This window comes from Gordionus sp. m RMFG-2023, chromosome 3, assembly GCF_954871325.1.
Source record: "Gordionus sp. m RMFG-2023 chromosome 3, tfGorSpeb1-WG-v2, whole genome shotgun sequence".
NCBI lineage: Eukaryota > Metazoa > Nematomorpha > Gordioida > Chordodea > Parachordodidae > Gordionus > Gordionus sp. m RMFG-2023.
The window spans coordinates 53081796-53104904 of NC_088777.1; the positions used below are offsets into that span (position 1 = coordinate 53081796).

Consider the following 23109-nt stretch of genomic DNA (forward strand, 5'->3'; position numbering starts at 1 on the left):
ACAACTTTTAAATTCCACTAGGAAAGAGAAATTTTTTTGGAAATATTTTTATCCCCGAAACAAAACATAAATAAAAAACAATGCTGGCAAAATAAATGCATCATCACACCTTGATAGTTTGTTCAAGATCTTTGAAGCAACCTTGAGATCCTTTTACCCCCGTCATCGTAGCACCTCAATTAATTCACAGCTACTATGTCACTCTTTTTTGCTCAATTAGCTAATTTAGCTTAGAAATTTATTTTCGCGCACGCCTAATCATATTTAACCGTCACTTACACGCTACACCCAGCACTCGTAACGATATTTGTACGCGTTCGTCACCCAAACCACATCTATTCACTTTCAATTTTTTTTTGGTTTGATTTATATTTACACACTTCAAGTGCCGTGAAAAACAAGAATCTATCTATATATATATACACACATATATAAAATGCTGGCCGATAATTCTCTTTGCAAAAGATGTTGCCCGCCACCATCTTGTTTCTGTTTCGCGCCCCGTCGCCGTTCTACTCTCCGGGCCGAAAAAAATAAAGCCCACTCACATGATTCGACCGAGAAGCGTGATGACGTCACCAGGTTTGACATCTGTTTCTATTTTTATTATTATATGATTATCCCTTTTTTTTAAAGAGGTGGGATTTATTATGAAATAAAAGATTATGCATTTTAGATAATATTTGATCAAAAATTTATCTGTGAGCATTATCAAGGAAAAAAATCCTCATAAGATTTTCGAAGAATATTTCTAATTATTCTGTTTCGTTCTCAGTATCTCTCCACCGATAAAAAAAAACAACATTTTATGTAGGTCTAAACGAAAATATTGATAATTTATAATAATTTATAATTGGTATTAGTTTTAACGAATATTAAAATTATAATTTGATTCAATCCAATATTCATTCATCCTGTTCTAAAAGGTCTGATTTTTATGAGAAGGTTTCGTGTTATCCTCACAGAGTTCTAGAAACCTTCGGGATCAAAAAAATGTCATATTTTCTAGAAAACGATAAGACGAAAATTATCCGAGATGCAATCCCGAGATTCTTCAATATTAAATGCTTTAAAATTATCCGGAAATACCGGAAACTGAACTTTTTAAAAAAATCTTATAAAGGAACGGGAATAAAAAAAAATAGTTTTCACGGTGTCCATCATTTTATCAGCTGTTAATTTATTATTATAAACGTTCCAATGAATCCTATATATATTATGAGAGGAATACAAGTCATATTCATATTTTGAAATTTTTTCCGATCCTAAAATAGTTCTTACCCAATTAAAATCTTCCAGATATTTTTGTTTGAGAAAATGTCTTTTTCGAGAGTACCTCGCGCGTGTCAACTCCCATTTTGTTTTTCAAAATATATACTCGGCCCGGATTTTTTTTAAAAAATATATTCGATCGTGCCCGGTTTTTATATTTTTAGGCTCGATCCGGCCCGGATTTTTTTTTAAAAATATTTTCGATCGTGCCCGGTTTTTATATTTTTAGGCTCGATCCGGCCCGGATTTTTTTTTAAAAATATTTTCGATCGTGCCCGGTTTTTATATTTTTAGGCTCGATCCGGCCCGGATTTTTTTTAAAAAATATTTTCGATCGTGCCCGGTTTTTATATTTTTAGGCTCGATCCGGCCCGGATTTTTTTTTTAAAAAATATTTTCGATCTATTTTTGATTTTTATAGCTAATAATGGCGATTTCAAATATTTGGTTTAAAAATATAACTGGCCGGGTCTGCAGGTCTTTGACGAAATATTTTACCTAATTAAACAATTTATAAAAGAGCGAATTATACAAAAATTCCTCTATGAAAACGATTAAACCACTTTGTACACATATATATGTATATATATGATTTATTCATCAACATTTTTCTAGGCCTTTGTTGCCGGCTACGGAACGCGATAAAATGGCGGAAGACGTTGATGAAACTCAGTCGGATGCGGGTATTTTTATAATTTTATTTTCTCTTTTTTTTTTTGCGAAGAACACCTTTTTATAATGCACATGTGAAAACTCGTGTTTACAAGTAATGGGTGTGCGGGTAAAAAATTTTAGACTAATGAGCCGACGGGCGGGAATATTTATTTTGAAAACTATGGGCAGCAAGGTGGGCGACTTTATAGTCCAAAATTCGTCCATTAACGGACCTCTAGTTTCTAACCCCTCCTAATTTAACTCCAACGAGAAAGTCGTTGGTTCGATACGTTTCATAAGAAGTAATATAAATTTGGATCGAAAGACAATGTGAATGACATATAAGACTGGTATGCAGAGTTGTTAAAAGGATCTAGATACAAGTATCTAGATATAAAAATGTGGTATCTGTATCTAGATAGATTTTTGATTAAATAATCTGTATCTAGATATTATTTTAGACGTTGTATCCGTATCTAGATCCATTTAAAAAGTATCTTTTAACAACTCTGCTAGCATGTAAATAAAAACACGCTTAATTAAAGAAATTTTGAATGCCTCGAAGATCAAAATATTAAATTTATTTTTGTAAACAGTTTGGACGACAAGATGGCCGAGGTGAGTGAAAATTCGCGAGTATTTAGCAGTGTCGTTAAACGGCTTATTTTTGAGCCGATTTTTTAAAACGGCTCTAACTCAATACTTCAGCTAGAAAAATTATTGTCTGAGCCTCGAGGTTTCGATAATATATTATCTAGACCTCTGTTCCTTCTATGAGCAAAATCTTCAGGCTCGCGTTATATTTTTCTGGACGAAATATTGTGTTAGAGCCGCTTAACAACACTAGTATTTAGCATCTAAGATGATTGAAATTTGTGAATGATAAATGAAAAATCTCCAATAAAATATTTTGCGAGATTATATTTCCCATAGGAATCGTACCCATATATAATAAAACCGTTTTTTAAAAATATCTCCCATCCCTGACCACTCTCCTTATTTTATTTTTCTTCGTCGCTACTCGTAGTTTAAACGGTAGTTATCGCTAGAGGAGTTTGCGTGTTACGCACGACGCTCTCCCAAAATAGACTTTTAAGGGGCAGATTTTATCGATTATAATTATTTAAAATTTTTAAGTGTCCCTTTCCGCGGTCATTGTACGCGCGAGAGAATCTGTTGTAGGCGCCCCTCCCCCGTAACTTTGATTGGTTGAACTCGGTACATTTGCTTATTTACCTTTTGTTTATTATTACGATTTTTTTTTAAAAAAAAAATAATATGATGCAATATTCTTTAAAAATAAAAATTTTAATTCTTAAAGCCTGATAAAAAAAAATAAATAATATGCCCATTCAGCCAGTAAAATATTTCAAGAACTTATCCTTCCGCTCATTCCTTCCTTCGAAATTTATTTTATCGTATCCTGTATCATTTCCATATTATTTTTTTCCTAAAGGAGGTAAAAAAGCGCGGGAAACCGAAATTATCGACGTGCCTACCTGGGTTACTGGCTTGGCCCAGTACGTGGGCGGACACTTCTCGCAGGCCAACTCGACATCCACGCCTCCTCATCCTCAACGCGACCCCCTTTTGTCGACCTCCGCCAGTAGCAAGCCCTTCAACTATTTTTTTCCCGCCCGCAATCTCCTGACGCCTTCCTTGCTCCGCACTCACATGGCCCAGGCGGGGTATACCATTTTCATGCATTCATTTATATTTTAAGGCAAATTGCGAGTTGTAGTATCGATTGGATTCGTTTTAAGTTTGTATCCTATAAAAGCAGTTTTGGTGCCTTAATTTATAATCAGTCAGACGCGGACCATATTAAAAACCGTGCCCTCTTTCGAGACCCCTAATATATTTAGACGCCTGACGCAAATTTATATCAATTATAACCTAAAATAAAAGGGTCACGAAATGTTCCCCCACTTGCCACGGGAATTCAAACGACGAAAGGGCCCTGTGCAGCGACATGTTGCTCGTCATGTTCCACTTCCTCGAGGATCTACCCGCGTGCTTGGTGCCGACCAGCGTCGGTCTCACCCTCATCCGCGTGCACGATAGTAATTACTCACTTTTTTACCCATTCTTTTTTTGGCGGGTAAATGCGGGCCGCTAAACCCAGCGAAAACTGGAATTCATTCATTTTTAATCGATAATTTGGTGGATTAATCTTCTTGTAAGGAATAACGCGATTTAGGGGGTAAAAAATAGAACAAAAAATAATGGTAATAGATATTAATTAATATTGGAAATTTAAGGGGGGGGGGGGAGGGAAATGGTTATATTTTTTTTGAAAGCCTTATATTATTTCGTGGCATCTTTTTTTTATAAAAAATCGAAATTAATTATTAATGAAGTAAATTTTATGTCGGTGATAAAATGTTATAAATTAAGTTTTTTTTTTCGACTCTTCGCCAAATGTTTACTTAAATTTTTTTTTATATTTAAAAAAATGGCGGGAGCGGGAAATTTTTCCCCGAATAATTCCGCCTTTTTATTTGGCTTTCGCACGTTATTTTTTTTTTTAAAAAAAAAATTGGATATTTAATTTAAGAGGGGGAGATATATTTTATTTATTTTTTTGTTTCGCGTCAATTTTTACAGATGATAAATTTTTAACGAAATTAAAAGGCAATAAAAATGGCGCGTTTTAAAACGGAATTTCCCCCTTTTTTTATGTTCGGTTAATTTTTTAGGAAGAACAAGATGTTTTTTTTATTTATATTAAATCTTGAATGTTTTAAGATTTTAATTTAAAAGTGGGGAAATTAATATCCGTTTTATTCATTCATTCTTTAATCTTGAATGTTTTAAGATTTTAATTTAAAAGTGGGGAAATTAATATCCGTTTTATTCATTCATTCATTTTATCTATCGCCGTGATTTACAGCTGTCAAATAATCCATATTTTTTTTATCGTCATATGGAAATGAACATTGATTATTAAACGAATTCGTTACCAGGGGTCACTCGATCGAAAGTATGATCCCGTAAGATTTCGCTCATTATCCCCTCTAACTACCTATCCACCTAAATAAGTGTTCGTCGTTAGTTTTATCAGTTTTAATAATCTACGATTATTTGAGTAACTTTTTGTGTACCATTTTACCATCCTGTCACGTGTCATTTTCAAACTTGTAAAGTTATCTAAAAAAAAGCAATTACATATGATAATGCCTAGACCGACGACGCATTCATAATAAGGCGTTTTGAAAAGCGTCGTTGAATGCGAATCAGCTGGACCCGCCATTTTGGGAAACCCGTACAGTAATTATTCCCGTGTTAAAAACTACTATTAAATTGATAACTAACTCTCTCTCATTATCTCGGTGATCAGGGCAATTCTTTAATAAAAATGTTTGCTTTAGACATAGGAATAAATTGGCCTTAAGTTTAAATTTTCTTTAATAATAATACGGGTAATCAAAATGGCGTCCCCAGCTGTTTTTCATTGATTTACACTTTTAACGAATGCATCGTCAGTCCAGGTATCATGTCATTGCTAAAAAAAAACCAAAAAAAAAATATCGTTTATGGTTTGGAATGAGTGTTAAGGATGTAAAATGCTAATATATTAAAGTGTCAGTCGTCGGGCTCTTTAAATCCGTTTTTTTCTCCGCGGAAATGTATTTCAGCGCGGCGTAGAATAACTGCCCTAGGAATTTTTTAGACACCCTTTGCCGCGAACCCGAACCATTCCATTAAATGCGTGGATGTCATTAATATGTCCACGAAATTCTTAGGGTAAATATTCTGCACTGCGCAGCTGCTTGGAATATGTTTTAAAAATAACAATGATATACATATTTTACGAAAACTTTTTGTAATTTCTTCTGTAGAGTGGCTTTTAACTCATCACGTGATCTCTGACGTTGGCAACGAGGATATGGATCTCCTGAGGCAGTATTCGGCGTGCCTCGAAAGCAGCATGCCCACCCGGAACTACAGACTCATGGTGTACATTTTGAGTTTCCTGCACGACCTCTGGATCCAATCCAACAAAAGTCCCAATCTCATGGAAAACTTCGTCACTTGCTTCTCCTGTACCACCATCTCCATGTAATCAAATTAACTTTTATTTTAAGAAATGAATGTGCCATTATTTCGGCTCGCAGTGGGACAGAGTTGCGTCACATCCGGTTATCCAATATTTCTTTCAATTTCCGAAATAATTTATCTTACTTCACCCTTTAAATTTCGAATACCCGTCGGGCTGGCGCCTTTCCGAAACAGTCAAGAGAAAATGATAGAAATATTCCTATAGTTTAGGGGGAGGGAAAATCTCGTTGCTAACAATGTTTTTAAAAATTAAATTTTTTACGTTATTTAACGCGGCGTTATGATGATAAAGCTACGATAAAAATTGAAAAACATATGTTGCGAATAATATAACGAATTCGATAAAAAAAGCTATATGTATGATTTTCGTTAAATATTATATAAAATAATTATCTCTATTTTTTTTTAAACTTCATCTTAATTTAAGTTTTCAAAGATTGAATCACCTGTAGCGTAAGGTAATTCGCTATAAAATTATCGCAACTTCGAAATTAAGTTATATCGAAATAAATTATTAAATCATTAGAATCTTGAAAATTAATCGTAAATTACCGTTATTAAAATCATTGTAATTTAAATGTATAAATAAACTACATTTTAAAAAAAAAAAGAAGGTTGCTTGCAAAGATATGCAAAAAGGGATAATGTAAAGTCGATTGTAATTTAGGTTGTATATATATATATAAAAGAAGAAATAGTGTTTATAACGCTATTTTATAAATAGCAGAGTTGTTAAAAGATACTTTTTAAATGGATCTAGATACAGATACAACGTCTAAAATAATATCTAGATACAGATTATTTAATCAAAAATCTATCTAGATTCAGATACAGATACCACATTTTTATATCTAGATACTTGTATCTAGATCCTTTAACAACTCTGATAAATAGCTATTTATGGTTAAAAATGATCACGCGATTGGCTCCCGTCCTTTTTAAAGATTAGTTTATTTAAAATAGAAAGTGTGTGTGTGAATATAAATTTTTGCCATTATTTAATCTGTTAGCGTCCATGTCTTTTTTTCCGGAAATGTATTATTTTTACAAATTTTTAAATCATTTTTTGAGCGTGTTTTTTTATAAATTTGAAAATAGGATTTTGCCGGGAAATATATTCTATCTTGTTTGGAAAAAACCTATCTTATAAATTGTAGGCCACTTAGTATATATAACAAATTAATACGTTAAACACGATAGAACTTTTTTGAGCAGTATCCTTAGTATCTGTTGGAATAGGGAGATACATATGATGCAACTCTGCCAATCTGTTATATTTTACCAAAAAAAAAGAGATGAATGAATCACTAATAATTTTATATGAGCAAAGGATTCTATCTATTTATTCATTTTCGCCATGTTAAACTCGAACTTCATTTTATATAATTTTTTTCCCGTGAATAGTCAAAAGAACGAAACGTTGCTGGACACGCTATCCTATGACGGGCCCCTCGTGCTGAACTACAGCCAAAACAATCATCACCAAAATTCTAGGGATCACCACCAACTTAACGCTAGGCTGGGCGCCCCATCCTCCAAGGATTCCCTCATTATAAAGGGGTGGACTGAAATTGTGAGGGCCTTGCTCAGCCATTGTCACCTCATCTTCAGGACCGATATGCAATTTCATTCGAAACCGGATATTATAACCGGCCATGTCATCGGGACGGGTAGTGAAGATATTCGACAATCATCGGTTCACACGTCGACTAGCACGGGTAAAACTTGATAAAATATTAACGGTTGCGCTATTTAAGAAAAGCAATGGGTGGTCATGCTCGTGGTGTTTCAAGATAATTTTGAGTCTTGTAAAACAGATAACTAGATATTTTATTAAAATTAAATAATGTGCGTTTTATATATACCTAATAGCACCAGACGGGATCAATAACCTAACGTTCTTGAAGATCATGAGAGGTGAAAGGACCTTGATAATGCCGATCAACGAACTCGTCAAGAAATTGGCCAGCAACATTCAAAACAAAAGGTTTCTTTATTATAGCATCGAATTTCGTGGCAATTAGAGGGAACAGAAGCACCTCGTAATTAACAGTTCTAGCCCTCGATTAAGCATTTTCGTTATGTTTTGGTTTTAAAACACTGTTAAAATTTTTCGTTCCTTTTCCGGTTATAATAATTCGTTATATTTTTTGGTTATATAATTTGTTCCATTTCCGGTTTTATAATATCAGTCTCTTTTTTTAAAAAAAAATCAAATTTATAACCGGGCATTCCTAGGGGGCCTCCTAGTCTCTAGTGAACGTAATTCGTATGTGGATTCATTTTACGGAAATGAAATACTGTTTATAACTGTTAAATAATTTAAAGTATTATAATGAATAGTTTTTTGGGGCAAATTTGAAGGCTTATTTTAAATTGATAGATCGAAATCCATCGATGCCTCCCTTTACGCCAACGCCATATTACACCCATCCAAATCTTCGCCCGATCTGTGTTCCAACTTTGTGAGGCCTACGACTCCCCCGGTATCCGGTCACTGTCATAGTCACCACCATCATCGGCACGCGCATAACCATCATCATTCGACCTATAGTAAGAATCCATAAATTTATATATATATATATACTCACCCTTCCATTTACTTTAAATTATGCTATATGTCTTCTTATTTGAATTTAACTTATCTCCATTGTTATGTCCTATGCCAAAATATTGACAAGGGATCAATAACCATTACAATTCGATATATGGGTACTCATAATCCATTATTACCTATATAAACCCATTTAACGGCAATCGATGTTTTATAAATATAGAATCATTGGCTTTGAAACCTAAGATGGAAATGGTGCGAGCTGCTATAATCCCGAAAGTCTACGAAATCAGCACCAACAGTGTCACAGGTGTTTTATTTCTCTCAAAATAATTTGTATTACTTTCTTAAATTTTTTAATCAAGAGGGGGGGGGGTTCCTTCCCTATTATTTATTTATCTTAATATTTTTTATTTATTTATTCTTTCAGAACTTCTGATTCTCGAGGAAAACCAGGTTGCCGCCGAATTCAATTTAACCAAAACCAGAGGTTTTTATTTGTGCACAGTTTATTCAATATTTTTAATGACTGGCTATGTTTATCCTCGTAGTCTAAGTTCAATAAAGTTTTCGTTACAATGGCAAGAACTTCGGAGGGGGGGGGGGAAAACTAGTCCCCTGGTAACCCCACTGTCTTATTTTTTTTAACTTTCATATGGCCTAATATAATCATCGGTATATCTGAGATTTATGGTGTACGTAAACAAAACATAACATTGTTACTTTGTTTACAATCCAGAGCATTGGATCTGCGGTGGAAGCAGTAGCAGTAGCGGGGACAGTGACATTAGATCCTCAAAAATGGACGCTTCCCTATCCTTTTCTATCTTGGAATCTTCGGATCTGGGTCAGCAATTGGACGACGTTATCATCGGTAACATTTTATTTGCTCACTCATTACGTTTGTATTAAAATCCCAAACACGTGATTATACGTATATAAGCAAACCGGCGGTTTTTATCAATGTTGGCATTTCTTTTTTCCCCGCTTATTAAGTTATAAAATCTTATTTTGAGGTATTTTCAAGATCATTGGTCGCTTACAGAATGTTCTAGAAAGGTAATCTAAAATTTTGTGTCGAATGTTTGTCCAATAAATGCCTCATCGATGTAATGACGTATAATAATACCTAGACTGACGACGCATTCGTAACAATGCTTTTTGAAAGCGTCGTTGAATGCGGATCAGCTGGACCCGCCATTTTGGTAACCCATGTAGTAATTATTCTCATGTTTAAAACTACTGTTTAATTGATGACCCGCCTCCTTATCATCTCGATGATCAGGCAATTCTTTAAAAAAAGTTTGCGTCAGACATAGAAATAAATTGGCCTCTCGTTTAAAATTTCCTAATAATGATATGGGTTACCAAAATGGCGTCCCCAGTGTTTTTATTGATGTACACTTTTAACGAATGCATCGTCAGCCTAGATATTGTTATTATTATGTCATTGATTGATACTTTAGAGAAAGTGATTTGATTGGACAAATTTACTTTGAAAAAATGTTTAGTTTTCGTTCATCCTCTATGATTTATAGCTGTTTTCGAACATAAATTACGAACGACTTTTATTGGACTTTTTTTTCTTCAAACAGCAGCAAAGTTTTTAGAGAGTAAAGAGCATTCATTAAAATCCCCCTTCATAGTGAAAATCTGTATAAACTCAGTGTAAGAAGACGAGGTTTAGGTAGAGAAGCTCAGCTTAGCATTTCTCTGGCAGCCTAGTAATCCAAAGACAACTAAATCCTGTATCAATTACACTGTTGAGGTCAGATTTTCCCATCTACGGACATGAATGAGACATTGAGGAGGAGTTCCCGTGATTCCTTCCATATGCATTTTCCAACTATGTTCACGTAGTAATTGTCCACTCAAGTTGCACAGGGTTTAAAGTAAGGAATATACTCAATAGTAGGATACAGATTGACTTTATTCTCAGGATATCCGCTATAATTTCTCTCGAGGATTTTGATCTGCTCAAATAATGTGTTTGATCCATCATTTAAATTTGTTGTAATAGCTAGTATAGACCTAGCGTTATCGAACTTAGATAAATATTGCTCTTGTATGCTAATGTTTGTCAATGAATATAATCGATTTCCTAGTTTAGGATTATATGGTGTTAGAGACATAAGAGTTTGTATTAATTTCTCCTTTTCATCTTCAGCATCATCCAAATACTCTTTTAATAGCAGAATTCTGAATTAGCTTTGGAAGTTGTTCTATACATGATCATAAGTAATTCTCTGGTTGTGTTGGCATCGAAATAGGAAGACTATCCGGGTCTTTTAATAGACTTCCATAATCTAAAGAGTGTTTCAGGGAAAAAGTTATATAAATACCTATAATAGCTTTATAGATAGGATGTGAATATAGTGTTTTCACCATAGATAAATTTAAAGTGAGTGGATCTTTAATAGCTCTAGTTGCGAAATTACCGTATAAAGTAAAAACCTCCTATATGCCGTGTGATTAACAATAATGATGCTGTATGATGGTAGAGACTTTAGCCAAAGTAGTTTAAAACGTAGGAGATGTCCATGTCCCTATTTCGTGGAAAATTCTAGTTGCAATTGTTAAAAATAACGAATTGAAATTAGCAGGTCGTTTCTATGGTAAAATGACTCATGAAATGAGGATCTACCAAGTGTGTATGGAAGAGAATTTAGCCGATTTTATTCTCCCATATATAGCGGGTCAGACTATGACCATGTCTGAAGAGAAATTAAAAAGAACAATATGCCAAATGACAGCACCTTATGATTACAATAGTATTGAAAAATGAGAATGCTTTCCTTTGGGAATATCTGTGAGTATGAGTAAATATTTTGGAGGCCGAACCCATTGTCTAATTCTAAAAATGTTGGAGTTGCAATTTCTGATCGAAAGTTTGTACACCAAGAGGAAAAGTAAACTATAAAATGGGGGATGATGCTGAAGATGAAAAGGAGAAATTAATACAAACTTCTATATCTCTAACACCATATAATCCTAAACTAGGAAATCGATTATATTCATTGACAAACATTAGTATACAAGAGCAATATTTATCTAAGTTCGATAACGCTGGTCTATACTAGCTATTACAACAAATTTACATGATGGATCAAACACATTATTTGAGGAGATCAAGATCCTCGAGAGGAATTATAGCGGATATCTTGAGAATAAAGTCAATCTGTATCCTACTATTGAATATATTCCTTACTTTAAACCCTGTGCAACCTTGAGTGGGCAATTATTACGTAAACATAGTTGGAAAATGCATATGGAAGGAATCACGGGAACTCTTCCTCAATGTCTCATTCATGTCCGTAGATGGGAAAATCTGACCTCAATATCATCTTGCCTGTTGTATCTATTCAAGTCACCAATTCCATAAATATAGATGATTATGAAGACGCGATATTCCCTTTCCTTAACAAAAGACGTACTCAACAATCAGTGGATATAAACCAAATCAAGAAAAAACCCATTTTACGTATGGATATATCTAGAGCACTGTCCTTGTCAGAAATTAATTATATGTTCGCATATAAAAATAATCCAAAAGCGATTAAAAAGGAACATAGATTATTGTTAGATTATTTAAATCAATACAATATAATTTGTTATGACCCTCATGAATTTATTCCCATCATGATGAACAATACCACTGAACTCAGAAACAATAATGTGAATAGTGAAGAAGAGTTAATAACATTATTAAAGATTGCAATGGATTGCACATCAATAAGTGTACAATATTGGTTCGATAGGAAAATTATATTTACACTCCCCAATATTCCTGCGTGGTTACTGTTATTATATAATATTAAATACCAATTAGAACAAATTTATGACTCGTTAACAAATACATCCACGTTCCAAGAAAGCCTTACACTTTGCAACGGTAAGAGACTATGTTTTGGAAATCTACTATTATTTTGCATCAACACCAAATATTATTTAATAACACACATACTATTCTAACGTGTTTCTACAAAATATGCTTCTTGTATATTTTGTGATAAGATTAGTGACACAATAGATATAATATGTCATTTATCATTGCAAGAGCCTAGAAAATATTTTGATGTTCTAAAAGCTTGGCCTTCTTTAGTAATCGCAAGTATATTATTACAGACAGAGAATAATAAAGTATTACATACAGAAGTGCTATCTGATCTACCTATAGTATTGCAACATCCCTATAGATTGTTATTTTTACCCTTAATTAAATATAATGAATGCCCCTTACTCTCAACCCTTCCCTCTCAAAAATATAACGTAACAATCCAAAACAATCCTTTTCTAATAATTAAATAAATATCAACATTTATTCGTGCAAATATATAAAAATATGATCCATCCTGGCTTCATCCTATATAATGTCTTCTTCACTCCAAACCGCACACAAAGAAACTTTTATTGTTCTTTACCAAGAACCCATGTGTTCATTTCGTTTCACTCCCATCCACCACAAGGAAACACTAATTCCCCTGTCAGAAAATAACTGACATTTGATATATTATATTAAATTTATTTCTTCTTTTTTTCAACAGCTACAACAGAAAATATTAATTTTCTTTATTGAAACGTAGAGCGAATGCTATTCATTGCTGATACGAATCAAATAATATGAAAAGAGAAGAAAACAAATATATATATTGGAGCGGTCTTTTAATCGATAGGTTAATTTGATGAAGTGTTTTTGAACGCATTCGAACAGAAAAGTTGTTACATTATTATATTATTTTTTTGCATGGCAGGCACTTCAGCAATCTGAAATAGGTCTTTTTCTAAATTGTTTAAAATATACAGACATGTTATTTGCAAATTTTTAATTATAATAACAGCTATTTTTTGTGTTATGCTATTCCAATCTTCTTCTCAATCGTTTAGCTGCTTTTACAGGTTTACCCGGGTAGTTCATTTCCCCTTCTACTCGCCCTTTAATCTATTTACCACGGTCCTGGGTATCGTCCCGGGTCAAACCTAACAGTTTTATGCCATTATCGGGCACTTTCACTCAGCTTGTTCTTTGATCGCCCCCCCCGGGTCTTGTTTCCTTCAGATCCAACCAAGGGTATCTATCCAACTAATCATCCCTTGATTTCCACTTTGAATATGCTTAAAGGAAGCAAAGGATGCTTATTTAATATGTTATCATATTAAATAAATCAAATTCTTTTATAGCAAGTAATATTAAGTTTTAAAATAAGTTAAAAATTAGTTTTTTTTTTCCTATTAATATAATTAATAAATAATGAATATTATTTTAAATCAAATAATCACGTCGCCAAATTTTTATATAGCGGTGGCGTGATCACTGATGCCGCGATTTGATCGACGGAATTGTACGATATTAAATTTAATATGGCGACATTTTTATTAGAAAAGGATTATGTATGTATGATCGTTTTTTATAACTTTAAACACTAAACAGATGATTACATACCCACGCTTCCTAGCAAGAGGGGCTCGGACGCTACTTTGGTCAATTATAACTCTGACATCATGCCCGATAGCAATATTGACTCTTTGCGCGACATATTATCACAAGTTTTTTTTTATATATAATTTTACCCACTGATATAAACGCCGCCATCATTTACTTAGAAACGGCGGGAAATTAGTGTCCGATCGAATTTAAATTAATGTTATCATAGTTCGATTTGACCACCAACTGGAAAATTATGCCCATCTACCTTTCCACTTTATATTTTTAGGACCAATTTGAACATCAAAAATTTTCTGAATACCTAAACTAGTTGCTATAGCTAAGGCCTCTCTTATAGTTAGGGTTATTTAAATTTATTAAAATGTAGGATTCTGACACGTACCTCAAATCTTTTTATTTAAAAATATGTCTCACTCATAACACTATCGGTTCTCTTTATTTTAAAGTGTTCGGAAGTAGAAGAAGATGATTGGACCGATATTAGCTATATCCATGACGATGACTCTCAGGGCAGAACTTTCGGGAAGGTGAGATTTTCCGACAGTTATAATCATGAGATTATTCCGATGTTCGATCTTCCTGGCTATCGCTCTAACAGGTTATATTTTTTTTTTACTAACGGAATAATTTATGCTACTTTAAAACTACTTACTATTTCGTAAAAATTTATCCCCTCGAAACATGTAAATTTAAAAAAAATAAAAATTAAATCATCTGCAGATATTCCTACCCACCAAGTCCGAGTTACTACAAAAATTGCAGAGAAAATACTAGGTCGTCGATGAACTGTTACGATTTACCTCCCCCTTCTCCTCCATCCTCTCATCAAAGCTATCGGTTTGGTTAGATTTATTTTAACTCCTCTAGGCCTTCTAAAATATGGAATATTACATGTATAATATTAAACCTTAGGGTCTAATATATTGATATTCATATTTGATTGGTTAAACGAATATAACTAATTGGTTATAGGTCTTCTTTATTCCGTACAACACTTACTATTATTAATACGCCGACTTTTTTTTGTTACCGTTTCCTTGCATAATTTCCCATGTTTTCTTACTTTATAAGAGGAATAAACAATTTTATTTTAATATATACCGCATTCCGAACCCCATTTTAACTCAATTTTGACAGTATTAAAATTGTAAAAAAAAATAGCACAGAAAAAGTTGGGATAGCACTTAAAATACTATTCAATTTTACCGATCCTTGATTTCATCAACCAAGACCTGATTTGGGTTGGAGTTGAAACAGTATTTAATTATAATTTCGCTTAATTCCACATAAATTAAGTTAAGGGTTAAGATTTAGCAGGTAATTTAGGGGTGGCTTATACTTTAAACCAACTTAGTAGATGGAGCTAGGATTAATATCGGTCTGATATGAGACACGGTTAAAATATAATCACCATTAGGATTGAAAAGCACGGTATAAAGCTTGGCAGATATCAGAAGTTTTTTACCATTCATTTCTTATGTCTAGCGATTAACTCGTGCTAACCCCAAAGGGGCTTAAACCTAGTTTCAAGCTGTTCATCGTGACTTAAACTTAAGGTTCGAGCCAATATTTTTGGCTAACCTTGCGGGTTTAAGGCGATATTTTTTTTAGTTTAACCTCAAGGTTTTGGGGATAAATATATTATTTTAGTTAAACATTATTATTATAAGTTGGTGGTTGGGGTTTATATGACACAATTTACTTTTTAAGATAAAATTTCGTTTATTTATTTGACCAACTTAACGTGATTTTATAAGCTTTATTTTTATAATACAGATCTCAGTTAGTGAGCAACAAAGTTAGCAACTAGATTTGTGAACTAATTTTTTGCGGATATTATATGGCTAATATTTTTTTAACGATGCAAGATATTTACTAAATTAAAATGTTTAATTTGATGTGAGTTCATCATAGGTGGGCCATTTTCAGAGAGCTATTCCTCCTTGGAATCAATTTTGAATGTATTTTTTTTTTCTCACCCCCCAAAAAAATCGAAATATAAAACAGCGAATTTTTCGATCTGGCGCGCAATAAATGCTCCACCGGCGGGAAATTGGATAGGAATGGGTGTCCGCTATCGCCTACCGCAGCGGCCTTTCACGAGATGAACAAAAAATTGCAGAGTGAGTTCGAATTATTTTTTTTTACCGCTTATCAATTTGGAACATTTATTTTTTCTGAGGAGTATTGGGGTTAGACCCGATCTATAGCCTCATTATTAGTTTATAGAAATCCTAATCCCTATTTCCCAACTTCCTAGGATTTTTCATCCCGAAGTGAATGAATAGCTTAGGATGGAAAATCTCCTACGAGGTTGGAAATTGTTGCTAAAATCAGGAAAATTGTCAGGTTGCCAAAACAAATAAAATAAAATTTTTGTTTTTTTTTAGCTTACGAAAAGAAATTGAAACGCTACGAAGAAAGCTTTGAACGCAAAAGGGGACACAAGGTACGGATTTAACCATACAAATCTGTTTAATGGAAAGAAAGATAGAGCCCCAGTGATTGTCGCAGTTTTTTTTAAAGAGAGCTAGCCTTTAGGCGGATGTTATTTTATCCGTCTATTTTTCTATTGAATATTTTTTTTCGGCTTAAATTATGGTTCTTTTTATTAAGGGAACACCGCGACTGGTTTTGTATATAAAATTTAATCGTGTTTATTATTTTTTTTAATATTGGGCCTTTTTCTATAGCACTTCTTTATGTAAATATTGGATATATCGAATTGGAAAATAAGGAACTTATTATAAATCAAAAAAAATAAATATTTAGGCCACTCAAGATGAGAAATTGACTATTTACGAAATGAAGAAATACATCAACAAGATTGACAAAATCAAGAAAGAGCTCAAAAGTAATTGATTTACTTTATCCCCTTACCTCCCCCCCTTATCTTAAAAACCTGCAGCGGTGGTGCGGTTATTAAAAATATCATTATCCAACGGGGAGGGTTTTTGAAAAATATAATTTGATTCACTTATGACATCCGAGTACACTGATCCCGGTTTTGGTTGGTCCGGGATTTGCAAATTTAATCACTTAAGAATTTTCATCGATGCTCTCTTAACATCCGATAATGATTTAAATCTATGTCGATACAAAAGCTATAAGGATTCGTAGCAAATCGATAAGTTATCTAGACTTAGACTTGGCACCTACGAATACTCAAGTGGGCGATAAGGGAGAAGTTTCTTCCCCTCCGGATCCCGTCATCACCCTAACGCGCGCCTTCAAATCTACCTTTCCTCAGATCGTTTCGGACTCGTCATCCCAATACGATCATATGTTGGCTCTCATTATGGAGGTATATATATTATTTTTTTTTATTAAAATTAGAGAATCGCTCATCCCTCAAGTTGGAAGTAATAGTCGTCATATCCTGAATCATGCGATTTTTTTATACAAGATTCTAATGTGTCGCTTAGAAGTGTTTCTTTATTTTAAGCCTTGGATTCCATCCATTAAAGGTCGACAAGACCCCGTCCAAACTTGTTCCCCTGAAAATGTTCGGGAATATTTTTCGGACTGACTTAAATTAGCCCAATCAGTCCCTAATAATTATACTAGGTAGGAAAAGGACGTTAAATTTTTTCTTAATTTGTGAGCTTTTATATATATATAAAATTTAACTTCCGGTCCAAATTGGTCCGGACCGGCCCTTAGACTGCGCATTTCGAAACGAACCACGCCCGTTTCTGTCATCTATATTGTTCGGACTTCTCGTAACTTTTGTTTTAACTGTTATACTCTCATTCGAAAACTTTTGAAAAAAACTTATGAATGGAATACAGGAATTGAACAAGGAGAGCATTTACAAGCAAAAATTGATTCTGCAGAAAGTGTTGCTGCATTTCGAGAGCGTCCACGGCAAACCGCCTTTCCCCCTCAAGTCCATCATGCATATCATGAAGCCGTTGTACTGCAAGTATAGGCGTATCAAAAATATTCTCACCAGGAACTCGGTAACTCTTATTATGTTTTAGGACAGTTTACATTTATTGTGAATGAGTTAACGTAGAAAGTTCCATAACTTAAAAAAAAGTATACTTTAAGAAAAATAGGGGAAGTGAACTGGAACGATTTAAGCAAAATTATCCAAAATACAGCATTCCAGAATTTTCTTGGTTCTCCTAAAAAAAGGATTTTAATAATTTAAAAGAACTAGAATAGAGCGACCCTAAAAAAAATGTCTGTCATTGCTCCAGTGTCCCTGATTTCGATTAAATTACCCGTTTTTCATGGTTTAATTTTGGTAGGAGATCAGGCTTTAAACTTGATCAAGGTTGTGGTGATGTATTATTACCTGACTTTGACCACTCCAATATGGCGCGGTCAAGATTATCCCCTAAAAAATTGACTTAAACGTCTAGGTTTAGCCTCTTAATGATAGAGACTATTTTTATTAGAATAAAACCTTGACTTACGCCTAGAGCTGTCCAAAGTTAGATGGTTTAGCAACACTACAAGGTTAGTTAACTTTTAAAAAGAATATATATTTTTTTTTAAAAATCGTTTCTAGCCGAGAATATCCATGCCGGAACTACCGACTATAATAGAAGGTCATCAATGGAACGTCTCGAGCGAAGATATCCCGAACAGAATTTCGCGTTACAAGAACGCGAAATCGGCCGAAATCAGCCCAGTTTACATTTATATATTTTTTTTTAAAAAAAATTTGTTTTTTTCGCCTCCAAATGGTAACTTTGTAATTGGTTAATAATAAGAGTGGTAAACACCAATCAGCATTCGATTAGATAGGCCAGACTCATATGCGTGTAGATGACAGTGCACCGTGTATTACGTGTTAATGGCCATCTTTAGCATCTATTGTAAAGATACTTCTAAAACCATGGGGGTTATAACAAAGAATCGTCCTAATAAATGCCGATTTTAAATTTGCTGTTTTGTTTACTTAATTTTTAAGGTTTCTTTATGCTTTAAGAAAATGATTTAATATGCTTTATTTTTGTATTCTTATCCGCTAATTTGCGCAAACGGTGAAATCAGGGTTAGGGGGAGGGGTTAATATCGTCATTGGTAACCCTACTAAAATATTATTAGTTTATTATATTTTTTGTAAAGGGAAAATATATTTGATAATTAATTCTTAACTATAATGATTAAATTGGAAAGTTGCAAGTCGCATCTTTAAAGTAACTAAGCTGTTCATTTAGTCGACTCAAGTCGGAGTCGATTTTTAGAAACTAGGCTCGAGTCGCAGCTAAGTCGACTCTGCTTAGCCGTTTAACAACACTTCTTCTCCGTTTAATAGCGATTTCTAGGTTTACCCAGGTTGGCCAGTTATCCCTCTGATTTAATCGTTAGGAAATTTCGTCACGATGGCCATTTTGGCCAAAAAAAAATAGCGCGCTATTGGTTATGGATTGATTATCGAAACCAAAGAAGGTAGCACGTTACAGTAGCGCACACTTTTAACGAATCTCGAAATATTTATACTTTTTAAATTTAATTTAAAAAAAAAACATTATAACAGAGCAACATGTTGTCACCTCAGCCAGCCTACGATTCCTTCTTAAACCCTTCCCGGCCTTTTTTCAATTTTCCTTGTTCGGATTTACCGGCTCTTGGCAGGGAGAAAGACGTCCCCGATCACCAATGTATATTATCATTTTTTCCTCTCTCCATGCCATTCATAGTTGTCACTCAAAATTCTTGGGATCCTAACTTAAAGAGAACTTATCTAAATTTATTTTATTTTTTTAGATGAAAGCGTGACGAGAGATGATATAGACATTGGGGCGGGTTTTTTCCACCACTCCTCTCCCCAACCTCAAATCCAGATCGAAGAAATGGACAAACTTCCCGAGCTTCCTAATCCTAACACTTTAGCTTCCATGAATTCCAACATTCATTCAGCTTCCTTGTAAGTATTTTACAGTATACTCCTAATAATCCCTTAATTATTATTTTTTTAAAAATTGTATCGTTAAATAGTTACAATTAAAGTAACTCTAAATTAGTTACCTTCAATAGCACTTGTTTTAAAGTAATAGCATAGATTATACTCATTCTAAAACTCTGTACCGAAAATTGAGCGCAGCAATATATATTATTTTTTTGATGGCGTGGTTTTCTTCAGGCAAGATTTGTTGGAAGAGCGCAAAAAGATTCGGGAAGCCAAAAAAAGATTAAAGAAGATGACGTATATTCCTCTTGACATACCGGCCGATGCCTCTGATTCCTGGGAGGTAAAAAAAGAAGAGGGTGGTAAAAGAACCTATTTCGTCCCCAACATCGAGTACTACCAGGCTTACAAGGTATAGAACAAACACATCATATATATATATATTTTTTTTTGAATAACTAAATATATGGGGAATTCAAAATCAATATCATACGGGCCAATTTTCGGCAGGTTTTATAATCTGTTTCGGACACATTTTGACGTAAACTTGCTAACGGTAAAGTCACCTACTACCCGTTCTGAAATACATTTTCGCTCAAGTCAGATTTTTAAAAATCCCCACCCTTGGTCGATGGATTGGGTCGTGTCTATTGCACGACCATAATATCAATATTTTTTGCTATTCAAATCCCCGTATAAAATTTAGATGAGTCCCTAAAAAAATCGTTTTTTTTAGCCTGTTGCGATTCAGAGCCTTCGGGCTGGGTCTTGCAGGAATTTTTACCTTATAAGTTACTTTTTGGTAAATAATAAGGATTTTTTTTAAACATGTGATCATATCAAGATGTCTAAGAATAAGCTGAAGTTGGTTAACGCTCTCATCGTGAAATTAGAAAATAAATGAAGACAGCAATAAATTTGAAAAAAAAGTCGGAGCTGAAGCGGAAGTAAATCCTCGGAATTATGCTGATTTAATGGATCTTAGTAAATCTAAAAATTACCAACTCCACGTTTCGAAATGATTGATTGGCATACACCATTTTATTTATTTGTTTTTTTTTTACTAGTCCCCAATTTTGCGTTAGTGCATATATGGTTGGCGAATTAGATTTGATATATACACCTTATATTTATATTTAATTTTTTTTATATGGCAGACATTTTTAGATGATCGCATTTATTTACTTTGACATCTCTCTCTCCCACATTTGTTAGAAATTTCTTGATACCTAATATATTTTATTATATTATTTAGATTTTTACTACCAAAATATATATTTTTTTTTTATATATATATCATAATATAAAATGGACATATATTTTAAGATTTGACTTTTATAAGGTATATAATGATATTTTTTTTAAAAAAAATAAAACAAAAAAAACGTACAACTTTATATATTAATTCATTTTTTTTGTAAAAAAAGGCTTAGCTACTAAAATTTAAAGTTTAAAAATTATGGCTCTGTTTACTTAAATGAATGTTTCGATAATCAAATCAAAATACAAATATTCATAATAATACTTTTTACATCTTCGTTTTATTTTTTATTTATGAACAAAGAATTTTTTTTTTGATATCAGTGAATTTTGTTCTAATTTTATTTTTCTTCTGAGTGACAGACAATGCCCTTACATACACATTTATATACCAATTCTTTATTAAATAATATATTATAAAAAAAAAATATATAAATAAATAATATTTTTACGAAAAACGTAAACGAAAGAATATATTAATTTAGCCATAAAAAAAATCAAATAATTTATTATTATATTATATTATATTATGTTAAAAAATATATAAAATGATAAATTTAATGAACCTTAAGCTATCGTGTTATTATAATAATTAATTTATTTATGTAAAAACAAGACAAACAAAATTATAGAACTTAATTCATTCATTTTAATTCATATTAACGCGTATCGTATTAATTATTATTGGAGATTTAAATATTAAAAATGTTTGTAGCTTTATTACCAATTCATCATTTCTTTGATCCATATTTTATATTTTCATAATTCATATTAGCATTATTTATATAATATTTTTATTGTTTATAATAGTTTTATCGTACCTTCTTTTTAACTATTTAAAATTTTATAACCAATATTTAATTATTTTTTTTTCTAGGTTAAGTATAATTGGGCTAAAAATTTAGATAGATAATATAAATAAAGGTTATAATTTTTCCTTTGAAAATAGTTTGCCGTTTTATAACATGAAATTATTTTTTTATTGCAAATATCGTTGGTAAAAAAAATATTGTCGCGTATATTATAGTCGTTTTGGGGTTTAAATTACATGAATAGTAAGTAAAATAGTGTTGTTAATAAGCCCAGCCTCAGCCAAACGGTTCGATTCATTTAAAGATTAAATCGTAAAATCGGGGTCTACAACGGGCGGCTTGTTAACCCATAAGTCGGCCCATATTTTTAACCCACGACTAACCCATATAAAAAAATAAATATTCCCATACTTTCAAGCATCTAATAAAAAAAAAATCTATTTCGTGGCTACATCGCTACAAAAAGAGTTTTGTAATTTAGGAAATTAATATTCAATTTAAATTACGGGGGAGGAATTTGTTTGATCAAATAAAATATTTATGAAAAAAAATATATAATTAATATTACTTGTGTAATTATGATGCTAAAATAATAATAAATCCACTTTTTCAGGATTCAAACTTGTTTTTCTTTATTCCAAAAACCTTCCAGCAATGCCAAATCCTCGTTCCAAGTTGCCAATATATTTCTGGCTAATCTTGAAAGCTTTGGTAACTTCCTCAAATGATATCTTTAAAATAAATAATGAAACCATTAATAATAAATTTTAAAAAAGTATTATAAATTGTTTGTGGTGTAACTGTCGATTTGTAATTGCCAGATATGAACGTTTTAGAACTTTAATAATCTAAGCATTTAGAACCATAAAAGTTAGGACACTTAGTGCCAGTTTGGGCGTTTATAGCTAAAATATTTTAGACATTTGCAGCTAAAATAGTCTAGTCATTTATAGATAGTCAAGGCATTTATAACCAAAATAATCTAAGAATTTAGAGCCAGTCTAGGGATCTATATCTAAAATAGTCTGGGTCTAGGTTATTAGAGATCAATAGTCTAGTTATCTAGAGCCTGTCTTCATTCAAAGCCATAAAAGTCTAGTCATTTATGGGCAAAATTGTCTAGGTATGTAGAAATAAAGGTATTTAGAGTTATAATAATCTTTGCATTTGAGCCAAAAATAGTCTA

At 32.7% G+C, this 23109-nt stretch overlaps 1 protein-coding gene across 2 annotated transcripts; it reads left to right on the top strand.

Annotated features, from left to right (window-relative positions):
• LOC135927487 (uncharacterized) lies at positions 1-21220 on the top strand. Of its 2 annotated transcripts, XM_065463493.1 has the most exons (24): positions 1-582; positions 1888-1955; positions 3383-3614; positions 3835-3989; positions 5769-5988; positions 7393-7706; positions 7861-7975; positions 8372-8541; positions 8766-8852; positions 8973-9032; positions 9282-9416; positions 13971-14086; positions 14432-14583; positions 14706-14822; positions 15993-16108; positions 16376-16434; positions 16758-16839; positions 17090-17289; positions 17777-17947; positions 18505-18627; positions 19480-19603; positions 19710-19869; positions 20086-20263; positions 20696-21219. In XM_065463493.1, the coding sequence occupies exons 1-24, from the start codon at positions 437-439 to the stop codon at positions 20753-20755; spliced, it is 3360 nt and encodes a 1119-aa protein (XP_065319565.1). In that variant the 5' UTR covers positions 1-436; the 3' UTR covers positions 20756-21219. The 2 variants fall into 2 exon arrangements, with proteins under 2 accessions (XP_065319565.1, XP_065319566.1); XM_065463494.1 differs by lacking the exon at positions 9282-9416 and having other exon boundaries at positions 20696-21220.
• Positions 21221-23109: the final 1889 nt, after the last annotated feature.